The sequence below is a fragment of the Vidua chalybeata genome, chromosome 5 (genome assembly GCF_026979565.1).
Source record: "Vidua chalybeata isolate OUT-0048 chromosome 5, bVidCha1 merged haplotype, whole genome shotgun sequence".
NCBI classification, from domain to species: Eukaryota; Metazoa; Chordata; class Aves; order Passeriformes; family Viduidae; genus Vidua; species Vidua chalybeata.
The window spans coordinates 48400395-48415950 of NC_071534.1; the positions used below are offsets into that span (position 1 = coordinate 48400395).

The 15556-nt window shown below is 36.9% G+C and overlaps 1 protein-coding gene across 2 annotated transcripts in view; it reads left to right on the plus strand.

Moving 5' to 3' along the window:
* CAPZA2 (capping actin protein of muscle Z-line subunit alpha 2) overlaps positions 1-15556 on the plus strand; it is a 31734-nt gene that overhangs the window by 295 nt on the left and 15883 nt on the right. The window contains exons 2-3 of one of the 2 annotated variants that reach the window (XM_053942199.1): positions 13148-13211; positions 15148-15199. In XM_053942199.1, the coding sequence (XP_053798174.1) occupies positions 13148-13211; positions 15148-15199 (116 nt within the window). Of the gene's footprint in view, positions 1-13102; positions 13212-15147; positions 15200-15556 lie in introns of those variants that run through there. The other variant, XM_053942198.1, reaches the window with a different exon arrangement.

The window sequence follows — 15556 nt, forward strand, 5'->3', positions numbered from 1 at the left end:
GGGGCGGCGCCCGGGGCCCGGCGGGGGTGGCGGCCGCACCGCCGGTCCCCGCGGCCGCCCCCGCCCGGTGTGCGGGGCGCGGGGATGGCAGGGAGAGGCAGAAGAGACGCGGAAGGGCTTTCCCTTCCCCCACCTCCACTTCCCGTTCCCGAGGCGCCGTGCCCCGGCCAGCCGGCTGCTCCGAAGCACCCGGCCAGCCCCGCCGGCTCCGGGAGGAGATGGGATACGTGTGATTTACGAGAGGAAGGAGCTGTGGGGATGAGGAAGGCTCTTTTGCTTCCTGCTAGGAGGCAGTAACTGGGGAAGTGTGAGGTCAAGGAGCAGAGGGACTGTGTTAGAGATGTACCGTGTACTCTTTTTGTGGCAGTTGGGAACTCAAATTTAAGGCAGATTTTTCCGGAAAAATCTCAAAAGGAGCAGGATGTTTTGTGAGACCTCAGTTATCACTGCTCCTTGTCATCCTCTGGGGGATCCAGCTTCACAGCAGCTGCCTGTTTTCAAGCTAGGGTGTGGTGTTCTGTGTACATGGTGTCCTGCTTCTGCCTTTATGTAATGCATGCTCTTGCTCCCTTTCCACTTTAAAAACTTATATTTTCATGTTTGTGGAAGTTGTGAGATGACACAAATGTCGAAGGCATCAAAGACGATATTTCAAACTTATTTGAATTTAGGTTTTCTAAAATATCTTAAGTGGTTACAGTAAGACAGGTTTTCTGTTTGGCCCTGTTTTATAAGTAGAGTTGCACTAATATGAATAGGAGTGTATAGCACCTAGATCTTGCTATCCTCTTCCCAAGAGGTTTGAAGACTCTGCCTTCCTCTACTTAAATCACATTTCAAGGCCACCTCTCTGTTGATACAGGTAGCAATGTGATCCAGAAGTACAAGTGGTAATTGCATTTTTTCTAGCCCCTTATAGAAAATACAAGTAACATTATTCAAGTACATTGTTCCAGAAGGTATGCTGAAAATACTTTGACTACAAGTTATCTTGCCATCACTGAATGGTTAAGATTGGAAGGGATCCTTGCACATCATATTGTAGAGTCATTTAGAGCAGGTTGCCCAGTACTGTGTGCAGGTGGCTTTTGGAACTCTCTAGGGATGCAGACTCCACAGCCTCCTTGGACAACCTGTGGCAGTGCTCGGTCATTCTTGCAGTGAAAAAGTGTTTCTTGTGCTCAGATGGCACCTCCTATGTTCTATTTTATGCCCATTGCTTCTTGTCCTGTCAAATAATAAAAGACAGAATGGCAGTTTTATCTTGTCTCTGTATGATCTTGGCAGCACTGCCTGTGCTTTTGTGGCTGATGGAGTTAAGTTCTGAACTTTCTTCCACTCACTGATTTAGTTTTTCCTTTTCTCCAAAAATGAGTGCAGAGACTCATAGAGACTCTTCCTGCCTTGGTATAAGTGAACGGAATGAGCACTCATCCATTGTAAATTTAAATTGATTTCTCCATCAGTCCCATATAAAATTGATTTTCCTGTATGAGTGGAATTTTCCAAGCCTGAGAGTATATTTTATTGGCTAAGAAACCAAAGATGGGTAACACTGCAAACTCGTGGAAAATAGACATGTGATACCTTAAGATTTTATTTCTGATGCATTAAGTTATGCCATCGTTGTACAACAAAAATGCTATTTCAAGCATTCAGTTTTACTCAGCTTAAAAAAAATCAGCTGGATGGCATTTATAGTTGGGATGGCATTTATAGTTGGGACTATAAATAAATGCAGGAGTAGATGCAAAGAGGCAAACATTGATTTTCATGAGAAATAAATCACGTTGCTCCTTTATATACTTTCCTTCCGTAATACAGAACTGATAATATTGAAGGCTGATGCAGATGATGGTGGTGATGTAGCTTTGTAGATAATTTCAGTAGAGACATAACCAGAACCCTGAAACTCCTCAAACTCAAGGATAAAAGAAGTTGAACCAAATAACAGAACTCTTTTTGTCTCAGACTTGTAATGATGTATGAGCACAAATAAGTAAGAAATCGAGTGATGTAATGATAGGACAAGTTCAGAAAGGTTTTTGCTTTGTATCTTACTTCATGCTTAGTCAAAATATTTTAAGTGTTACAAAGGCAGTAAGCAGTTCCATGTACCTTAGTATTGCTGGATTTAAGATGACTGTGTTTAGCTGTAGCATAATTCAAGTTTAAAACCAGCAGTGTTTAGCATAATTGAGAATATAGAAAGGGGCATAATTGGAATAATAGCAAACCAGATTGTTACAGTTCAGGTAAATAATCTTTAAAACCAGGAAGGATAAGAACCAGAAAGAGCATTTCAATATTCAAGATAGTTTTGAACTCAATCTTGTTCCTCAGATTCCCATTTTTAAAGAGATTTTTGAAGCCTTGTTTTTCCTTCAATTACACGAGTGTTGCATCATTGCAACAATATGAGGACCATTTGTAGCAAATAAGGTGTGTAAGATTTGTGTGGATCCAAAGATATGAAGTTGGACCATTGCCAGTGAAATGTACTGGTTTTAGCATCCAGGAGCAGCAATTTTCCAATGCTAAAGACAGCTTTCGTGATCCACGGTGTTTTGTAGCTGCATTATTCACGTAGGTCACTGAAAGTTCAGAAGCTTTTAGGTATGTTGAATAACATAAGTTTGTTTGTTTATTGATTCAGTTTGTTTATTTAAAAATGGGGTGTAAGAGGTGGAAATCTTGAAGCCCTGAGCTCTCAAGCAACAAAGTCATCACTTCAGCACCCTTCCTATAGATAATGCATCATCACTTAACAGGTTTTGAATACAAAACCTATTCATGTGCACAGGATATTTGAAGTTTTGTTAAAGTCTAGTAACCATTTTTTGCAGTTCAATTTTATTGTTTTATCTAGAAATTGTTTTCTTACCTGTAGCTACATAAAAACTAATAAACATACATAAAAATTAATTAGCTTATTAGTGGGAATATTAAAGGTACAATTTATCTACATGAGTGTAGGCCATAATTAATTAAAGGTACTGATTTTACTGTAAAAGTTGCATTTGCTAATGTAAATACTCATTTCCAAACAATGGCACAAATGAAAAACACCACAAAAACATTTAAATCATAAAACTCATAAAACCAGTGTTTTCTAGTCCATTTTTGGTGACTTGAAGGGACATGTTTTCTGTATATTTGGTTGGGGTGTTTCGTTTTTAATGCAAATTTACAAAGCACAGGAGTTAAATAGCTGTGTATGACTTGAGATATGACCTCAGAAAATCAGGATGCCTTCAGGGAGGAAAGGATAACACATGAAGTTTTGAAATACTAAATTAGCTCTTGCATTACTTAAAATGCTGAACATAATAAATTTGGGAATTGTCAAACATGTTTTTTGAAAAAAGGAACTACACCTCTTTCAGTAAGTTTATATCCCAGTAGTTTCACTTTTTCAGAAAAATGGGGTTTAACAGTGTGATTAGAAGAAAACTTCACTTATAATGAGGAAGTTGTCCCATTTGTCAAAGTGAGCCTGGATGGCTTCCAGGTATTTCCTGGTGCATTGGGTAACTTTGTAACTTCTTCAATTTGTAGATTTTGACACCTAATTGACCTAATAAAGTTAAACTAAACTCTGCAGTGTAGTTTTGTCAGATTAAGGAAAACCCATTTCTTATTTCAGTGCTTTGGAATGAAAAGTTTATGCCAGTAAAATGAATCTTTCACCTATAATGTTTTCTTTACAGCATAATACTTTGGCAGCAAATTGCACTTACGTGTACAAGCCCACCAATGTGAAAGGCTCAGGTACTTTTCTCAATGCAAATATAAACCTTTTTCCTAAAACGTCTTTGAAAGCAATAGCAGAACTTTTGACAGAAAAAAATTGTTACTTTTCTAATTTACATGTGTTAAAGCAATTCCTGTGCTCTACATCGTTCATTTTGAAAGGATTTAGAATTCTGACTTTCAGAATTGTGTCAAATGAGACTTGGAGACTAGATGAGTAGGAGCTGCATTTGAATAACCTTTTTTGGGTATAATGGCATTGTAATCTATAAAGTAAACTTTAAGTCTTGCAAGTGTCCTTGATAATATTTTGATGAAGTTCTTTAGTAAGAATGAGGAAGTTAGGAGTGCTTTTCAGACTGACATGTAATTCTGAATATTGGAGGCCTTCCAACATTTAAGATTTTCATGTCCATCTCAGGATATACATGAAAATGTGTGTGAAGATAGTATGTTGTCTTGACTTAGGTTTTTATTTTTAACTAAAAATGCATCAATACCATTGAGATTAATCACTCCCTTGGGAAACTGTTAAACACTGTCTGAAGAAGTGATCATATACTGTATATGTAACTGCAAATAATTATTTGGTTTGCTTCTACACTCATACTGTCTGGAAGAAATTTCTGAAGGTAACTCAAATGCTGGTTAGTCAAAATAGGCCAGTTTAGATAAGGTTGCTTAGGGACTTGCCCTTTGAGTTTTGGGTATCTCCAGGAACAGAGACTGTACTAGCTCTCTGGGTGAGGTGTTGCAATGTTTGTCTAAGCCCACAGTCAGAAACTTACCCTAGTTTATAATTGTTGCAGCTTGCATACAGTGCTGCTTGTCTTTTACTGTGTACCTCCATTGTAAGTTACTGTGCAAAGCAAAATTGTTTGCCTTTTTGACAAGTGAAAAGTAATTACTTGAAGCTTGATGATGAATACAAATGAAACCTGTTATTATAAATTAAAGATCAGTGATTTCTAAGACTTCAGGTCATATATTTTTTCCTTAGTACTAGTTTGAAGAAATCAGGTACACTTTGGGAATTTTGACTTCTACCATGTTAGGGAGTATTACGGTATTCATAATGCAGTGACATCTCAGGACCATCAAAAGCCCCCTTCTTGCTGTCTCTGTACTCTCAAAACTTCTTGCAGAAGCTTGCTGCCTAGGAAACCTCATAGCTCAAGTAGATAAAAGAAACAAATTGAAGCAAAAATAGAGTAATAGGACAAGTTATTGGCAAATACAGAGATGAAACTGGAAACATTAATTTATGATATAATGGATATGGTTCTACCTCCTACCAATACAGTCTTCAACCCACAGTTCTGCTGTGAAATTCTGTTTTCAGTTGGTTTCAATATTGGCAGTCAAAAAGGAACAGGAAAAGGGATTTAGCTGCATTATTTAGCAAACCCATGTATTTTTTACAGGCAGACCTGAATACTATTCACTTTCAGGTTCTAGAAGTGGGATGTAAAGGAGTTTAAAGTGCTTGTTGAGAAATGAAAGCAGGTTTTTGAGCATGTGGTAATTACTTTTTAATCCTTGAGTAAAAAAATTCTGAAATGTAAAATACTTTCAATATTTTCTTAGCTTGACAGAAAGCATTAAAACCTTGAATAGGTAACTTAGAATTGTAAGATGCTGGAATTGGGAGGGGAGACATAACAGTTACGGTGGTACCTTAGTCTATTGATTTTCATAGAGCAAGCTTTGTTGTGTTCCTTTTCTCTCCCCACTGCTGTTGAATCTGGGCTTAATGTCCTTGGGCTATCTCATTATAACAAATTATCTCGGTGCTGGAAGAAGAATCACTTTAAAAACTTGGGCTTTGTAGTAGAAGAATACTTTGCAAATATGAACCAAGTGCTTTTTAGCTTACAGTGGATACCACTTTGTAAAGACTGCTGAGAAAGAGAGGCCTCGATGCTGCAACTGAGGATCATGTGTGTTCATGTCCCTGTAACAGGATGTCTTGGGTTTTTATGTGGAGATGACACTGTTGGTTTCTTTCTTTGTGAAGTCTTAGTGAGCCATTTCTTGTAACATTTGCTTCTCAAATAAAACTTAATGCTTTTGCTTTTCATTAAATGTAAAATTTTACTACTTTTTCAATTTTCAGTGAATGACAGCAAGGAAATAATTTTTTTTGCAAGGAAGTAATTTTTTTATGCTGCTTATCTGTTGTCTATCTGATCCATCAGCTTAAGTATGCAGTTGCTCAGCTACAATTGTATATATTTATATATAATTATAATTAGTTGCATATAAATATATACATTATACAATATATACATAAATAGCTGTGTATAAATATATATATAATAAAATGTTTCTAATTTTATATGCTTAGGAGTAATAAGAATAACTACAGAATAACATGGGGGAGATTTCTCTTATTTCTTTAATGGTTAGTCTTGTGTATTACTCAATATCCTTTCCTTTCATATTCCTTTTTGCTGTGTCTGATGCAGTGACTTTCAGGAGTCCTATTTTGAGTTTGGGTTTTTTTAAATCTTCCCAATATGATGTGGTGTGTAAAGTGATTTTAAGATGGAGACTTTTATGATATTTAGATACTCTTCTGCTGAAAGGTCCTACAGTGAAGTATCCACCACCTTTCAAAGTGGCTATTTTTGTGAAAATAAATCTCATTATTGAAGTCAGGTTGTCAGGTAGAAAGAATGCAGCTAAATTACCACACGTTGTGTAAGATTTACTTTTTGCAGCACTGTTAAGGGCTAGTACTGTTACATATTCTTAAATATTTGTGTATTAAAAGTAATTGAGGAAAACACATGTTCTCCAGATGCAATGTAGCTTTAGGCATTACAATTAAGGAAATGTCTGTTCAGTCAAAGCCATAGGTATGGAATGTGCCCCTCCTTTCCTGTGCCACAGAACCACATTTTTACAGTGTTTTTTTCCTTGGCTCTTCTAGAAGCAGAAGTGAATTGGATAGTGCAGTGAATTTCCAGTTGAGCTTGGTAGGAAGGCAGTTGAAGCAGTACATTTATATTCATTGTCTCTCTACCAGAGTCGCTGCCTTTGTTCCATGTTTATGTGAGATGATGCATGTTTTGGGATGCTGTTTTGCTGTTTGAAGTTATACCCGTGGGTATGGTGAGGTTTATGAGATACTGTGAAGGCAGTTTGCTGCTGACATGGGGTAATTCCTTTCTCACAGTTTTGTTCTCAGAGCTTGTCCAACTGTTTGAAGGCTTTTTTGCCTCACAAAACTGTCAGCAGCAGGAAGCAATAATAATTGTTTAAAGCTCTTTTTTTAGCTAAATTGGTTGTTGTCTTCTTGCCACCTTCTAAAGCTATTCTTTATCTAGATCAATTTGCTTGTCTGAATACTCACAGAAATAGATGAGCACTGATGATACATAGGAGTTTGTAAAAATAGTGGTGTAACATCCTGGGAAGTATCTAACCTAAAGATTTAATGAGCAATTGGAGCCAGTACTACCAAATATCTAGCTATCCAAAGAGGAAGCCAGTTACATTTTCTTTAAATACTGAAGGGTTTACAAAGTCAAAAACTATGTTGATGTTTGGATAGAGCATCAAGCAATGTATCCTGCAAATATTTGAACCTTAGACTGTGCTCCTTGATGTGTTATATTTGTCAATGCAAAATTCAGTTTGAGTGGTAGATGTCAGAGTAGTTTTACTTTATAAGGAACAACAATGCTGCATATTGAAAAGTAATGGTACAGCTCCAGCTGAACTCAAATCACAAGTTGGAATCAAACTCAGAACTAAATAAAACTAGGTAAGTATTATGTCCAGTATCACTTCAGTGAGTACAGTCTGTATCCCTTATTTTGAGTGTGACTTACAGATCTCAAGATCTGTATGAGGCAAGAGAATACAAACTTGCCTCATTTAACTGATGTCTGTGTAAATATTTATGTGACTATGAGCTAATTGTGAGAAAACCCTGTAGCTAATTTAAGTGGGTCAGGACAAACCCATTTGTTTAGTTGCCTGCAGACAGGTTTTTAACAAGAGCTACACAGAAGGCATGACTGAGAACAGAGCTCTCTAGTCTCTGCTAGAGAGAGATGTGATGTGATATCTCATCATCTATTTTTTGCCAAACACAGGTTTCTCTGAGTGGGAGATTTATTGTGTGTTGTAAGATAGCAAGGGTACCCTCAGGAATCCGGAATGTAAATGCATGATATACAATGCTTTGAGCCTGCTGTAACAGTGATAAAAGTAACTTTAAGAAGCTCTTTTTATTCCCCTTGTGATTAGCAAAAAAGTTGTCTTTACGTGGAAATTATTGTGGGAATCTCTCTCTTCCTTCTTTCTTTTAGGTAAAAAGGGGTTTTAGTATCTATTTAGTATCTATTTCACTATTTCATTTTATTGCTTTGGAAGAGTGAACTTTAACGTGTTAGGAGTGTAGAGGAAGGGGTGAGTCTCTCTGCTGCAACGAGTTTACAGCTGAATTTCTGAATTTGAAATAGGGGATGTATAGGAAAGAGTAATGGTGAGTATATGGTTTCACAGTATCCTGCTTATCAGCTTGTTTTTGCTGTGCAGCATGGATGTTGATTGAAGGAGTGAGCTGTCAGGGTGCCTAGCAAACAAAACTGTGAAATAACTGTCTTTCAGTCGAGTTAAAAGGGGGAAAGAAAAATGAAAGCAGGAGAGTTTTAATGTCTCTGTTAGTGTTAGATGCACCTTAGCATCTTAGTCCAAGGAGTGAGCTGCCTTGGCAGAGCTGACAGTGGCACTGCAGAGCCCTGCAGTGGGAGCACATTCTCCTTGACCATATATAGGCACATACAGCACACAAGGTCAGGCTTCTCCAACCAGTGTCACTTCTCATGTGGCAGGAACAGGAAGAGTGGTCTCGGAGCATTTGAAGCTGCTATCTATAACTTCTTAAAAATAAAATAAACGTCAGAATGTCTTAGGCTGGAAAAGATAGAGGAGTAGGATTTCTCTTATGTACCTGATGGGTATCATGCATTGAGAAAAATTAAATTGTGAAGTAAAGGAGAAGTATGGAGGAAAAAAATAGTTTTAGCATAACTGCCACCATTCTGTACATTACTACGTTGTTCTTTGCTAGTGTAGTCTGAAAACTGCAAATATTGTTGTAACTGAGTATAAGAATTTGTTGATAGACCAACTGTTTTAATCCCTAGTAGAATAAAGAATTAGGCATAGTGCCTAATAATTGTATTTATCACATACATCAATGCTGTCCTTTTCTCTTTTGCTAGGCTTCTCTGTATGAATTTCTACCTTAATTGAAATAGTTTACTTTATAAAATCAATAAGCTTGTAGGTTTGATAAACTTTTAACTGTGATGGGTAGCATTTGACTTCACTTGAATTGTGAAAGTAAATCTTGCTAGCTCTTACCTACTGAGAGCAGACTTCAGTTTAAGCAAGACTGTGAGTGGTGTAAATGTGAAAACTGGATAAAGAGGGTGGCTGCAGTGGGGAATGCTTCCCTTCTCAGTGTTTCAGAAGTCATTTTTATACTTTTTTTTTAAACTTGCTCTCAGTTTCTGTACGAGTTGTCCAAATTAATGCTCAAACCTACACAAAGACACGATTCATAAAAACATGTAGATCGGGTTTTTTTGCATTCAAGAAATTTAATATAGAAAATGCATGGTTCCTTACATAGGTTTGTGGTAAAAGCTGTTTTTTTGTAAACCAGTGGTGATCAAATGTTTTGGATTAGTGAAGTCTGAAGTTTATAGTTTCTTGCTACTCTGAAGACTTGAAGCTGAAAACTGACTCAAATCTACATCAATAAAACACTATAGTAAACTTTAGGTAGTGTTTTGGGAGTAACTACTGTAATAAGTGGAGAAACTTCAGGTATTTTATGTCTCTGGGTTTTCTAAAGGAAAACTCAACTGTAACAATTTTTTGTTACTTGCTGATACTTGTATGAGTTTCTTGCACTGTGTGTAAAGGAGCAGTTCTCTTGAATGGAAAAAGGTTTTGTCGTTTGGATTCTTAAGATATTATGATGTTTCTGTATTGGCTTGCTCAAATACATTTTTAGAAGTCTCAGTGCATTGAATAATCAGCATTGGTTGCAATTGTAATGCACCTGATTGGTTTTCTTAAAACTATTTTCAGCAGATACAACTTCCTATCTTAGTTTGACTAAAGAGCATTTTAGCTTTTTGCCTATCGCTTTATATTACCGGTTATGTACATTTTTAGAACATCATCTTTTATACAGAGTATCCCTTTGTTTTAATTGTGCTTCCCCGAGTGATAGCTGAGGCTTTTTGCTGCCAAAAGGGGGAGATCTTCATCTCGTAGAGGCTTATGGAAGTACATTCATTAATCATTCTGTATCAATCTGGGTTTGAAAAACAGAAGCCTCCTTTAGAGCATTTATTTCTGGAAAAATTCAGTGGCAATAAATCTGTAACTGCTTTTCAATTCTAATGTGTTAAGTGAGACTACTGGATTTAATTCTTTTATATGGACTTCCTGTGTGTATGAATTGGGGAAATAGTGGCTTTATCAGCTACTCATCACAGAGAAGTTAATTCAGTTTAACTGCTGAAGGAAAGAGGATTACTTTTAAATTGGCTTCACAAAGGCAGGTTAGCAAAATACAGAGTATCCTAGCTGATACACTCTCAACTTCTGAAAACACGTTAGATTTTTTTGCTTTTGTAAACATGAATATACTTTATACTTGATGAGGTATTCATTGCAAATTTGCATGGTTGCTTATCTGTTATATAAAACGTTTCATTTATGATGAATTTTCACACAAAAAAACTATACGTGAGAAATTGAATTTACTTTTAAAATGTTTATAAAAAGTAATGTGTAGGTTGGTCTGTCGTGAGGACATCTGAATGCTTTTGAATGAGTATTACTTATGGTGTAGCTAATTTGATAAGAATAGTTTTTACTGATAGTGAAAAAAATAAGCAAAACCAGATTTATATTACCAAAACAGCTGAAAATGAGGTAGTGGTCCAGTTTTAGTATAGACCTATTGTCTCACCTTACAGCTGTTACCAGGTTAAAGCATGTGGTCATTCAGGGTGCAGTTTGGGCACCCATGTTTTGCTTAATTTTGCTTCTATAGCTGCTGCCTGCCCAAAACCTATGGACCTGTTATTTCACAACTCCACGTGTCTATAAGTCTTGTTTCTCTGCTTGCCCAGAGCTAACCTGGCCTTGGCAGGGCTAAGCAGTGCTGTTCACCTGAAGTCAATGAATCAAGAAATGCTGTTCCTTTATCTTGAGCTGGGAGTCAGCCCAGTGATAGTCATGCTGAAATCACACAACTAAATACTTGCTTTTCAGGGCTGATCCGTGGTCCTATTAATTGGTGTCATGGTTTAACCCCAGGCAAGCCACCAAGCCCCACAAAGCCACTCAGTCACTGCCCCACCAGTGGGATCTGAGAGAGAATTGGAAGGGTGAAAGTAGGAAAACTCATGGGTTGAGATAAAGACAGTTGAATAAGGAAAGCAAAAGTTGTGCATGCAAGCAAAGCTAAACAGGGAATTAATTCACTGTTTTCCATGGGCAGGCAGCTGTTCAGCCATCTCTAGGAGAACAGAGCCCCCAATCACATGTAATGGTGACTTGGGAAGTCAAATGCCATCACTCCAAAATCTCCACCCCTTCCTCCTTCTTCTCCCATGTTATATAGTGAGCATGATTTGATGTGGTGTGGAATATCCCTTGGTCAGTTAGGGTCACCTGTCCTGGCTGTGTCTCCTCCCAGCCTCCCATGCACCCCCAACTTCCTTGCCAGAGGAGTTCTGATGGTAGGTACTTGAGGAAGCAGACAAAGGCTGTCTGCAATCCAAAATGCAGCATTTAGGTTAGAAAGTTGGGAACTTTTCCATTTCCATTATCCAGCTCTGAATAGTTGTGTTCTGTTAGTGATCTGAAAGCTGCATGGGCTGGTCACTTGGGATCTCATGAGGGTTCAGTACTGCTAATGAGGCAGCTAAGTGCTCTCCCAGGACATTTTAACTTGAACCACCTCTCCTGGAGACCCTTGTCTGAAATTTGGCCCTGTCAAGAAGCAGGGGCCCAAACACTAGCTATATTGCTACCCTCAATTGTAAAAACTGTTTTCTTGTCAGTTCAAGAGCTCTAGCATGCTTAGAGAGTTCCTTTGTAGTTTCAAATACAAAGAAATGTGTAAATGTAATGTGTTCTTTTATTATTTTTAGATATTTTTAATGAAATGTGTACTTCTTAAACACCCTAATTTCAAACAGTGCTCCCAAGCACTGAATCTTCCAGCACTTCATTCCATAGATACATCATGGAAGGTGTTGGAAAGGAAAACTCTGGTTCAAGTAGTATCCTGTATTTGAATAGCAACACCATACTGAGGATGCAAGAGAGCTTTAAGTGTCTGGTGAACTTGGATAACTGTAAAGGATAGGAACTTTTGCCAGATTAAGTTAGGAAACCAATATTTAGTTAGTTCGTTTTTATAATGGGTGCTTTTAACAGTGCAAGGAGGAGAAAGATAGAATCAAAGTGTGTCCACTAAGTGTCATTCTGCAAGTAGGGTAATAGTTGAAAAGTTTAAAAGTTGTTTTACATTTAAAAAGTATTTTTGTGGGTTTTTTGCGAGCACATGTGTGGAGCTTTGTAGTGAACCAGCTCAGGGACCTGGTCTGAAAAAAAGAGCAATAACTTTCCTGATTTTGCTCATTGTGCTGTTGTACAAGGGCTTGTGCAAGCAGAAGGAGAGAGAAAGCCAGGGCAGGTGTGCATACTTTCAGTGAAAATATGGGCTTATGCCGTGTTTGCTCTGCAAGAAGTTGTGGCTGAAGGCCATTAATTACTAATTAAGATCTCAAGGGGTTTTTTTTAAGCTTTATCTGTTGGTACTGTGGTACTAAGAGATGCAGGTGAAATTTAGTGTCTATGCAGTGTTTTTAAACTTAATCTGTCTGTGCGGACCTTCTGTAAGGTATAGAACCATATGATATGTAGTAAAATTGGAAGAGAAGCTTTGAAGATCAAATGCATCTTCATCATGGTTTTTGGTTGTCTTGGGGTTTATGTTGATTCCCAGGCATCCATGGACTGAAAGCTGACATAGATTGTGAATATATTGTTGATCTTATTTATTATATTCATCTTTTCCTGTTTGCCAGTAAAAGAAAACATGAATGACTCAATTTCACCATCTGCTTCCATCACATATAATCTCTATTATGTTTGAAGAGGTGGAACTTAATTGTCTGTGTTTTTAATAAAGACCAAGTAGTTTAAATAATGTGAACAAATATGTGATACAGTGGGAGCTGTACAATTTCATGTCTGGCTATTAAAACTCCATAATGCATAACTGCTTTGAATAGGAATGAATGCAAGTATATACAACCACATGATTGTTTTTGTATTTAAGGTGCGTATAGCAGCAAAATTCATAATTCATGCTCCTCCTGGGGAATTCAATGAGGTGTTCAATGGTGAGTATCTGTGTGCTCTGCCCTTTTATTTAAGGTATCTATATCCAAAATTGCATTGCTGATTATTCTCCTGAACTTCACGTAGCTTATATTGTTGCAGCTCCCTTGTATAATGGCTGGTTTTGTAGCTGGGCATGATAAGCTTTGCAGTCACAAGACAGCTTGAAGTTTAAAGGCAAAACAAGGGAAGTACTGCTTTTGTTTGTGATGTGAGAAGGAGCTTTGTTTTGAATGAGTCATGAATTAACAGTTGCAAGGATTTCTGTTTAGAAAACAGATACTCTAATTTTTCATCTTTGGTAGACAATTACATTTTTCAACAAGAATTAAACTAGCAGAAATTAGAATGGTCCTTTTAAGAAGGAATATCATTACAAATACTTAATGTTGAATGCACAAAAGACTACTACCTAGTGCCAGTTGTGGAAAGAATATTCATCTTCTCCAAATATTTCTAACCTTTAAATTCTGGGCACACTCCATTTTACTAAATGTATTGGTAAACTGAAAGGAAACTTACAATAAGGTTCTTTCAACTGTTGTTGTCTGAACTTTACCAAAGATGTTATTTGTTAAAAAAATAGTTGTTTGTCTGTCATCAAGATATTTGGGCATACAAACAGTATAAAAAGGCAGGCTTTATAGTTGTGGCTTACAAATGTTTCTGAAGCTAGATAAGTAAAAAAATAAATGTGGTATACTAAACCTGTAATCAGTGTCAGATTGGAGAGAGTTTGTTAAAGAATGCAATGCTTTTACAAGTACCTTGTTCTTAGTTAAAATGTGGCCAGCTGATTATTATTTAAAATTAGTAAGTACTTAATTTTTGAAGTGAGCAGCTTACTAACTCAGCTTTCTGAAGATTATTAGAATTTCTTAGAGTAGGCCTGCTTATAAGCTTCATTGTTGTGCTAATTCATAGCTGCAACTAGCTGCTCAATAACAGAGTATGATGTCTGACCAGTAAGATTCAGGCCACCTTCTTAAAAAGAGAAAGAAAGCTTTTAATTCCAATTCTGAAAATTGTGGGGTGGGCTGGTTGATTTTGTGTGGGGTTTTTTGAGTATGTGAGGTGTTTTTTCTCCTTTGGGGTATTTTGTGTTTTGGGTGGGAGAATTTGGTTTATTTCAGGAGGGTTTGCTTGTTTGTTTTTTAAAGAAAAAAATACCTTAAATATATTCCAATTTTTTTTTTACTTTTCACTTGAATGATACCTTGGAAATATTTAGAGGAGGTTTAATATGTTCTGGCAAGACGTATGATTGGTTAGTTAATGAACAGTGACTTAAATTGTTATTCAAACAGCACCTAGTAAAGTCAAGTACATAAATAAGAAATTTGCTGCACAATAAATATTAAGTAATTTTGAGGTGAGTATTTAAAAATGCGGGTGTTGAAACACAATGCAACAAGTATTGACTTTATTCTATATTCATATATTTCTTGTATCATGGTAGAAAAAATGCTATTGTGGTGTATAATCTTCTGCCTAGTAAGTGTCATTTAGGAATGAGACAAAAATGGTAGGGCTTAAAAACCAGTAAGTTCAATGCATACCATATCGGTGTCATCAGAATTCAGTAACCATAACATAGTGTGAGGGAGTAGGTAATATTTTAAAGGAAACTTGGTAGAATTCTGTGCTGGTCTCATTCAGAGCTTCTCTAAAAACTAGATGGACAGATTCCTAGAGCCTGTAAAATACAGCTTAAATCTCTTTGCCAGTTTGTCTTGGAAGAGATTGATTGCTATACTATTATTTTAATTTCATTCAGTCAAAATTATAAAATATGAAGCAATAAATTTCCTACCTAGTAATCTCTGTGAGTATGGAGTAGGGTTTTTTGGTTGTTTTGTAGTCTGTTGATACTTGTTATGTGACTGAAACAAGTTTCTGAGTTAACTGTACTTATATGTTGTAAATGCCTCCTTTCAGATGTTCGGTTGCTGCTTAATAATGACAATCTTCTCAGGGAAGGAGCAGCCCAGTAAGTACCAGATGTCACATACTCAGTTGCATAAAAGCAAGATGTTTCTTCAGTAGGACTTGCATTATCAGTAAGCGGTTCATTTAAAGATATGTGCTTGGCAAGTAAAACCCTAATTGTGTGTGCTGGGCATCTTGGATCAAGATTAAATTCGTGGCAGAGGAGAGATCTGTATTGTATCCTAATGATTAGAGCAACTTTCTGTTTCATGGTAGATGTTACTTGAACATCTGTAAGATACTGCATCCTTAGACCCTACTTCTGTATCAGAACATTATGCCTACTGTGCTTTCATGCCAAAGTTAGTTTCATCTGTAAGAGTGGAGATATGTGGCTTAGTAGGTTGAATCCCTGTGG